The 10,328-nt window shown below is 37.9% G+C and overlaps 1 protein-coding gene across 2 annotated transcripts; it reads right to left on the minus strand.

Annotated features, from left to right (window-relative positions):
- Positions 1–5,566: 5,566 nt before the first annotated feature.
- LOC123308433 lies at positions 5,567–7,240 on the minus strand. 2 transcript variants are annotated; one of them, XM_044891077.1, is made up of 2 exons: positions 6,598–7,240; positions 5,567–6,544 (listed from the first exon to the last, which is right to left on the minus strand). In XM_044891077.1, the coding sequence occupies exons 1-2, from the start codon at positions 7,208–7,210 to the stop codon at positions 6,519–6,521; spliced, it is 639 nt and encodes a 212-aa protein (XP_044747012.1). In that variant the 5' UTR covers positions 7,211–7,240; the 3' UTR covers positions 5,567–6,518. The 2 variants fall into 2 exon arrangements, with proteins under 2 accessions (XP_044747012.1, XP_044747011.1); XM_044891076.1 differs by having other exon boundaries at positions 5,567–6,269; positions 6,476–7,240.
- Positions 7,241–10,328: the final 3,088 nt, after the last annotated feature.

Genomic DNA, 10,328 nt, shown 5'->3' on the forward strand with positions numbered 1-10,328 from the left:
AGGTATGTATACATACCTACCCAGGGAGGTATACAAAATTCCTTACCCTAATAGCACACAACGTCCATGGGACGTACAATTCATGTCCATTTAACGTCGGAACGTCCATGGACTTGATTTGTATGTCCTTTGGACGTCCGTTTCCGGACAGTTTTAGGACGTCCAAGATGGATATCCATTGTTAGTCCAATTTATGTACAATGTCCGTATCGGATATCCATTGGATGACCGTGATGGACATAATACGGACTGTATGACATATGTCCGTATCATATAGTTCCAAAATAGTCCCTGACCGACTCATACTGGATATCCATTAGGTGTCCGTGATGAATATAGTACGGACCATATAACTTATACATATATATTACATGGTCCGTATAACGTCCATGACGGAAACCTATTGGATATCCGGTAGGGACATCTTTTGAATGTCCTCACCGGATATTCACTAGGAGTCCGTAATGGACGTAATATGGACCAAATAACATGTATATATCACATGGTACGTATAACGTCCATGACGGACACCTATTGGATATCCGGTAGAGACATCTTTTGAATGTCCTCACCGGATATTCACTAGGAGTCCGTAATGGGCGTAATATGGACCAAATAACATGTATATATTACATGGTCCGTATAACGTCCATGACGGACACCTATTGGATATCCGGTAGGGACATCTTTTGAATGTCCATACTGGACATTCACTAGGAGTCCGTAAGGACGTAATATGGGCCAAATACCATGTATAAGTTACATGGTCCGTGTTGGCGTTTTACCGTATTTAATATACGTAGAGCTAGTGTGGACTGTATTTTTAGAGATGTTGCGAAAGCAGACACAAGTACAGATTTCAAATCAGTAAGAGACTGAACATAAAATGTCTTACCGACAGCCAATGATGTTGGGGGCTTCCTTGAACTTGCAGGCCGGGAGGGATCCCTCAAATATGACCAGTCACTTTCCATATACTGGACACTGGACGAATTCTGAATGCTTCAATTGAAGCTAACTAACTCTAAGGCACTGTCTCTATCAGTTACTAACAATTTGTTCAGATGAATGCGGTTTTCACACAAGTAAAACGAAAAATATCGAATAAGCGAAATCACTGTCTGATTTATCAAAAATGCGGAGATTGTAATAACTATCGAAATGCACTAGTGCAGTTTCTTAAGACGACTGTTCTTTTTACAGTTTAACACCACAAAAAGGGGTTTCATTACATATGGATGCGTGTTTTTCCAAAATGAGACATTTATAGTTCAGCAACTCACATTGCGAAAAACTGCATTGTGGGTTGCGGACACAACATCCTCCGCGCGCGAGAAAAAATGACAAAAAAATTTGAAACAAGTGAAAAACAATAATAGGTTAGCGACAAAACAGAAACAAAAAGGAATGCAAGCATCATAAATTACACTCATATATCCCTCTAAGATGGTAAGGGACATAATTTTACTAAAGGTCTGTCGAATACACCTTTAGACGTCTTAACAGACGCGACTCGTGGTACATCATCGGTACCTGGATAAAATGCAATAATTCGACCTATAGACCAACGGCAAGGAGGGTTATTGTCGTCTTTAATCAATACTAGTGTTCCCAAATTCGGGGGAGCAGTAAAAGTCAACCACTTTGAACGCTGTTGCAGCGTATGAAGGTATTCTTTGGACCACCGAGTCCAAAAGCTTTGATGCAACTTTTGTAGCAACTGCCAACGACTTAGACGGTTGCTTGATAAATCGGTTAGATCGGGTACAGGCAAACCGGAGAGAGGCTCCAGAGTGAGAAAATGTCCTGGCGTTAACGCATTCACATCTTCAGGATCAGATGAGAGCGGACTTAGAGGGCGAGAGTTCAGAATGGACTCTATCAAACATAAGAGCGTGGAAAATTCCTCGTAGGAGAGGAGTTGTTCGCCCAATACCCGTTTCAGATGGGTCTTAACAGATTTCACACCGGCTTCCCATAGTCCGCCCATATGGGGCGCAGAAGGTGGATTGAAATGCCACTCTATTTGTTCGCGAGAGGCAGCGTCACGCATAAAAGAATTTATTTCGCGATAAGCACCTACAAAATTTGTACCACAATCGCTGTATATATGGTTACAACGACCACGTCTCGAGATAAAACGCTGTAGAGCGGCCAGAAATATTTCAGACGACAAATCTGAGGCGAGTTCTAAATGCACAGCCTTGGTGCTACAGCATATAAACAAACATATATATGCTTTAGTAGTTCTTATTCCACGGTGTCTACTCATGGAGACGGAGAATGGGCCAGCGTAGTCAACGCCTACATGAGAGAATGCTTTCAACTGTGAAATTCTAAACCAAGGAAGATCTGCCATCGGTGGCTGAAACGTGCGAGGATTGGATCGAAAGCAACGTGTACACTTCGATATACAAGAGGAAATAGCTCTTTTCGACGACATTATCCAAAAGCGTTGAACCAATATAAAATTTAGCGTTCTTCGAACAGCGTGAAGATATTTCTCATGATAGTAACGAATGATTAAATTAGTCAGAGGACTTTTACAGGGTAAGAGTAATGGATGCTTCGCTTCATAGTTTAGTGAGGAATGCCCTAGCCTACCTCCAACTCTTAAAGCTCCAAAATCATCGATAAAAACATTGAGGCGGCCAAGAGATTTCGAAAAAATCTTTGATCGAAACTCCTTGAAAAACTCTACACTTTGTGTGCTTTTCACCAATTTCAAAAGGGCGTCATTCAGTTCCGATGAGGACAACCAACCAAGTCTTCGTTGTGACTTGGGATTTGGGATTATGCTTAAAACGCAAAATGAAACCAACTATGCGGATCAATTTAGAAAGCGATGAGTAATTTTCGGCGAGAATATAAAATTCATCTTTTGGCGGTTGTGTAACAAGAAGAGACAAAGGTTCGATTACCACTTCCTCTTCATGATATTCACTAAAAACAGGCAATTTCAACTCCTCCCATAGAAGTGAAGGTCCACGGAACCATAATTCATTGCACATGAACTCAGATGGCAACAGCCCTCTGGATCCTGCATCGGCAGGATTATTTTTTGTGGGAATATAACACCACTTCGCGTAAGGGATCTTGGACTTGATTAGGGAAACTCGGTTGGCCACAAAAATTGGCCATTTATGCTGTTGACCATGAATCCAACCCAAAACTACTTTGGAATCTGACCATGCAACTAAATTACTGAATGAAAGCTGACATTGTAAGGTCTCTTTGATATAAGATAAAAGCTTTGCTAAAAGAGCTGCAGCGCATAATTCTAATCGAGGTATTGTGATCTTTTTCAAAGGAGCGACTTTTGTTTTAGAGCACAAGAATTTGCAATATATTTGCTCATCATAGATAGATATAGATATAGATATATAGATATATATTTATTTTGTTCGAAGTACACAACAAAATGTACAAGAAAAAACGTCAAACAAAGATACATTAAAGAGAAATCGACTTTTCAGCCTTACAAAAATCAAAGTATTCCTTAATATTATAGGGTTCACACCTCAAAATAAAAGAATTCAGTTTGCACAGCAGTAGTTTCTCTGTATTTATATCACGAAATTGCCTTGGCAATGCATTAAACATTTTCATGCACATGTACATAGCATTATGCTGTGTCAAAGTGAACTTATGAGCTGGATAGAGATAACAGTCTATTTGCCTTGTCTTTACATTTTTATTTCGATATGGCTCAAAAATCTCCCGATGCTGAATTAAAAACTTGAGGGAACTGTACACGTACAATCCTGTTAAAGTATGAATATTGCAAGCCCGAAAAACACCCCTACACGACTGCCTGTATTTCATGTTCATAATAGATCTTAAAGCATACTTTTGTTTTACAAAAAGGCTGTCAGTGAAGGAACTGTTTCCCCAGCAAACGATACCATATGACAAATTAGATTGAAAAGCAGCATAGTAAAAAATCTTTAAGGTAGGCAGATCAACAGACTTCTTGAGAACATTAATGGCATATAAAGCCGAGTTCAATTTTTTATTTAAGTGATGTATATGTACATCCCATCTCAACTCACAATCTACATGAACACCAAGGAACCTGGTAGATTCCGAGATCTTCACTTGACTTCCATCCAGAAAAATTTCACTTGGGAATTGAAATTTTGACCTTGAAGAGTGAAAAACTACACATTCTGTTTTTTGTGCATTTAATTTAAGCTTGTTTGATGTGCACCAATTTTCAACACTTAAAAAGGCATTATTTAGTTCTTCATTCAATTGAGAGGCGTTACATAAGATCTTGATAATATTTGTGTCATCAACATAGATGATTGCATTCAACAATTGGTCAATATTGCGAGGTAAGTCGTTTATATATATAATGAACAATAAAGGGCCTAAAATGCTACCCTGAATTACTCCATTAATGATATCCTCATCTTCAGAAATAAAGCTTTTATCATCGATAGTAATAGATACTTTTTGTTTTCGCCCTTGTAGGTAGCTTTGTATAAGTTTTAGTTGGTTATCCCTTATACCATATGCTTCAAGTTTACTTAATAGTCTACTATGGTCTACTGAATCGAAAGCTTTGGAAATATCCAGAAATAGGCCAACTGGAACCTCACCCTTTTCAATTGCTGTAATAACAGTTTGAGTCAATTCAAAAATTGCTGTACTTGTATTCTTGTTGTTCATAAAACCGTGTTGAGATGAGCAAAAGATGCCATATTTCTTGAAAAATTTAATAAGGCGATCAGATAGAACTTTCTCAAAGATTTTTGCAAAAGTTGTTATAATATTAATAGGTCGGTAGTTGTTAAAATCATCTTTACAGCCAGATTTATATAGTGGTGTTATCATTGATAGCTTCAAAGCAGATGGAAAAATACCAGATACAAATGCACAATTCATAATATACCTGATTGGCTGAACAATAAAGTGAATAGCCTTCTTTATTACAATGCTAGGAATTTGATCATAGCCTGATGAAAATGAGTTTTTCAATTGTTGCACTATGCTAAGAATTTCATTAGCTTCAATATCAAAAACAAAGAATGTCTTGTCTAGACGTCTCAACCCGCTTCCAACATCACGATGTGAAAAAGAAGCCGTACATCTAGAGGCGTTTACAAAATGTTCATTAAAGTCCCGTACTACCATTTGCGGGCAACCAGTTGGAAATATGCTTTGCCTAGGCTGATTTCTACCTGTTAGTGACTTTATTATTCCCCAAGTTGTCTTGGTTTTATTTCCGGAGGTTAGGATTCTGTCTCTGATTATCTTCTGCTTCAATTTTGTGATTTCAAAATCGTATTGCTTTTTACATACTTTATATTCTTTCTTCAACTCAGGTCTATGCTGTGATATCACATATAAAACATCAAGCCTTTGCCTTAGGGCAACTATATGAGGATCAGATCTACACATAATCCTGTAGTCATTATTAATCGGATTACTACTAGATGATTTCACCGTCACTAGAGGAAATGAAGATTGAAACATTAGAATGAAATTACTGAAAAAGAAATTCCACATTTCATTTACCTCAGACTGTTCGAACTTATACAGATCTGACCAGTCAAAGGCTGACAACTCATCAACAAAATCATTCAAATTTACATCATTAAACTTCCTGATAACCCTCTTACTTGCATTTCTATGGTAACTGCCTTTTATATCAAAAGACACTATCTGTGCAGAATGATCAGATAGATGTGGCTGGACAACCTCAACATTACAGCCATCAACATCAGCAAAAACATTATCAAGACAGGCAGTTCCTCTAGTCGGTTCCTTAACTAACATTTTCAAATTAAAACTTTCAGTTATTGTCAACATGATGTTGGTGTTCTTATTATGTAGCTTGAGAAAATCAAAGTTAAAATCACCAGTGAGAACAAGTATATCACTCTTAGCGGCATTAATCAATATCAAAAGTTCATGGAGTTTTTCAAAAAAGATGTCAGGATCAGCAAGAGGTGCTGTGTTTGGTCTATAGACACATATAAGAACCAGTTTAAGGTTATCTTTTATGTAGCATTCAATCGCACAACATTCAATAATACCCAGAACAGTGAACCTTGCAATGTCTAACTTATCCTTACACTTATATCCTATTCTAGAATAAATCGCAATTCCACCATGTTTTCCTTCCTCTCTGCAGTGACTGGCCGCAATCTTATAGCCTGCGATACAGAAGTTCTCAAGTTGTTCTCTGCTCTGCCAGTGTTCCGTTATTGCGAAGAAGTCCGGTTCATTTTCATTGACGAAGTTAAGAAGTCCATTATAAGCTGTATTCAAGCATTGTATATTAATATGAAATATTTTAATACCTTTTGATGAAAAGACTTTATTCGTTGTCGGATTAAATAGTGTTTGTTCCATTGATTCTTTTCCGAAAAAAGTTTCGAAAGTTGAAGTCTCTGATTAAGACTCCATCGGGCCAAAAACTCTTTTCCATGACTGCCCTATATTGTTCTTCATTTTCAACACCTACTGTAAATGAGGAATTATTTCCCTTCGTTTCCAACTTCTTAACTTCAATGGTCCTTGTATTTAAACCTTCCTGTAGGTAGTTTTCAATTACAGATACATCCACTTGCTTCCCTGATACTCTACCAACATAAATCCACCTCTTGCGGGCAACCCCGGCAAAGGCAGCCCCATATGATCTAGCACCATCACAAATGATCCCCCTTGGTCCTTGAGATTTCCTGCCTTTACGTTTTTTGACTTCCGTCCATTCAGTTGTTTGAGAATTATTTGATTGTGAGTCTGAAGATGAAATTTGTTTATTTTTCGCACCTTCTTTCACATCGGAATTGTAGGTTAGGTCAGATCTATTTATGACAGCTCCCTCAACCACAGAACTATATGTCGACGTTGTTGATTTTTCATCACGATCAGAAGGAAGTTTTTTTGTGTGCGATCCATGTTTTGTTACAAGTGTTTCAGCTTTTTTTTTTGCTTCCCCACAATCTTTCGTTCTTTCTTCCATAACCTTAATTTTTTCGTTCAACAGTGCATTATTTTCAATCAGAATTAGATTTTTACTTTGTACCTCGGCCAGAAGTTTTTCCAGAAATTCATTTCTCACTCTCAGGATTTCCAGCTCGATATTCGTATCACTTTCTGAAGAAATTTCGTCCATATTTCCCGATGCAACATGTACACAAACCGCAGATTTCTTGTTCGCGGACAGTGTCAGGCACGCAGGGTGAAATTTATTCATACATTTAATGCACTTCGCATAAACAACCACTTTTCTAGCGCATTGATAACAAATAGTCTCATCTTTCGCGTAATCTTTAACGATTTTATCTCCGTGTTCCGAAGACTCAACTCCACTTTCCGCCATCTTGAATATATATACAACCCGAATATAAGCGAGGGTACAGTAACCCTTTTCCGAGGCATCACAAAAGCCATGCAACTCGTATTTAGCATCAGAATTTCCCTCGAAGAGTTTTCTGACAATCTGAAGATTCGATAATTGCGATACTTCTGTTTTATATCTTTCCCATAAACGAAATATTTCCACCGAAGGCTCATCATCCCAACCTATCCCGGCGGCCCAAATACGTTGAATCAAGATTTTTAGAAAGAATGTAACAGGTCCCAAAAATCCGATGGGATCATAAATTCTAGCCAACTCTGACAACAAATGACGCTTTGTGCATCGTCGATCAATAAAACGAACCGAAAAATGGAAAGAGTCCGTAGAGGGACGCCACTGCATTCCTAAAATGCGTAGGGAGGCATCCTCTTCAGTCGATTCAAAGAACCTTTCATTTAAAGAAATATGCGATTCTGGAAGATCATCTAATACAGAAAGATCATTTGATGAGAATTTTCTTAGCTCGAATCCACCCAACAACAATAATTTAATTAACTGCGTTTTTAATTCGAGTAACTCTTCAATGGTTTTACAACCGCTTACAATGTCGTCAATATATGTATCCCTGTCAAGAGCTTGAACGGCGAGAGGAAAACTTGCTCCTTCATCTTTCACTAATTGTTTCAATGTACGAAGGGCCAAAAAAGGAGCACTTGATATACCATAAGTCACAGTGCGCAGTCTAAAATCCTGAATGTTATCGCCAGGACAAAACCTCCAAATGATGCGCTGATAATCTTGGTGCTCAGGACTCATCCAGATCATCCGATACATTTGGAGGTTTTGTCCTGGCGATAACATTCAGGATTTTAGACTGCGCACTGTGACTTATGGTCAGACAGTGATTTCGCTTATTCGATATTTTTCGTTTTACTTGTGTGAAAACCGCATTCATCTGAACAAATTGTTAGTAACTGATAGAGACAGTGCCTTAGAGTTAGTTAGCTTCAATTGAAGCATTCAGAATTCGTCCAGTGTCCAGTATATGGAAAGTGACTGGTCATATTTGAGGGATCCCTCCCGGCCTGCAAGTTCAAGGAAGCCCCCAACATCATTGGCTGTCGGTAAGACATTTTATGTTCAGTCTCTTACTGATTTGAAATCTGTACTTGTGTCTGCTTTCGCAACATCTCTAAAAATACAGTCCACACTAGCTCTACGTATATTAAATACGGTAAAACGCCAACATTTATTGGTCCTTTCGGGCCTCCTTCAGAGGTCTTTTGGAGTACATTTTGAATGCAGGTTTCATTACTGAACATTCATATATCTTTTCTGCTGAGGTTTTTTTTTTTTTTTTTTTTTTCGCGGCCGGAGGGTTATTTGATTTGTCTCGTGATTTATCTGGCAGTGAACCACTTGAAAAACGCAAACTTAATCGTTAATGTTCCTAGAATACCTACATCTTTTCATACGAATTTAATTTCATGGATCTCCATTTTGAAATCTTTTTTTGCGTCGCATTTTGTATTTCACTTGTTTCGTTGGAGTTCTCGAAAATTTTCAAGGCGCAAGTGCACGTTGTTCGCACTCACGCAAATCCAATTTCTCTCAGGTGACTTTCTCGCAGCCTTTGATTGGTCCGCATTTCGCTTTGACAAACTAGTCTGCTTTCACCGGTCGTTGGGTGAATATAAACAAAGTCAACACATTTTGATTTTCCTTCCGAGGATAAATTGCTCGAATTTTGAAATTATTACGCTTTGAAATCGCACCGCTCTTCGTAAATCACTCGAATTACCTTTTGAAATATTCTTCGCACTATTCGCATTTGTTGAATTCGCTCCTTCATCCATTGTTGGACTTGTTTACTTTACGCTACTGTTCATATAATATATTTCATCATGACTGATACGCGTTTGAAAAAGGCCAAACTAACCAGAGCCATTGCTATTTCTGAAATGGAAACCTTGAAAGCTTTAGCCATTGAAGCTAAATCGGATAAAACTAAACATACGCTTTTCAAAATACGTTTCGGAGAAATCGATAATCTCAGGGAAGATTTCAATAAACAGCATACCAATGTGTTAACCGGATTATTAGCTGACGAGAGTTCAGATATGACAGCTGAGGAAACGATACGATCTCAATTTCAAAACGATTTCTTCCTTGTGAGAACTATTTTTCATGAGCTTTTTGATATGGAGGAGATGGGGTTGAATAGTAGTTATAGAAAGCAAAGCCTGTTACCTCAGACGCATTCACCCAATATTAGACTACCAGAAATAAAAATTGGAAAATTCAATGGGGATTTCACTAAATTTCCCACATTTTTGGATTTATTCGACGCTCTGGTTCACAATAATCACAGTTTATCGGAAATTGAAAAATTCAATTATTTAATTTCATCCCTAGAAGGTCAACCGCTATCGTTAGTACGTACATTGCCCATGGTTCGTGATAACTACCACATAGCTTATGATTCACTGGTACAACGTTATTCTAACAAACGCTTAAGGGCTCAAGCTCATTGGGAGGCTTTAGAAAATTTAGTCAAAATTAATTCTAATAATGCTAGTACGTTGCGTCATTTACTCGATACCTTCACTGAACATTTGGCTGCATTAAAACACCTGAAATTTCCAGTGGATCAATGGGATTTCATTTTGGTTCAAATGTTATTCAAACGCATGGATAATTCTTTGATAACGAGGTTTGAACTTGAATATGGGTCTTCAGATATTCCTCAATTTTCGACTGTAATGGAGTTTCTGAATAAATATTGTTGCGCTATAGAATCCTTGAAATCTCCAACCTCCTCTGATACTTACAAGGGTTTAACTTCTCAAAAATTTACTCCGCAAAACAAAAGGGTGAATTCTCATTTTTCAAATGTTGGGAATGATACGGTGATAACTTGCCCTTTATGTAAAGATTCGCACCAGCTTTTTGCATGTCCAAATTTTTTGAAAAAATCCCCGAAAGAGCGCCACACTTTCTGTAAAAATACACG

This window comes from Coccinella septempunctata, chromosome 2, assembly GCF_907165205.1.
Source record: "Coccinella septempunctata chromosome 2, icCocSept1.1, whole genome shotgun sequence".
Taxonomy (NCBI): domain Eukaryota; kingdom Metazoa; phylum Arthropoda; class Insecta; order Coleoptera; family Coccinellidae; genus Coccinella; species Coccinella septempunctata.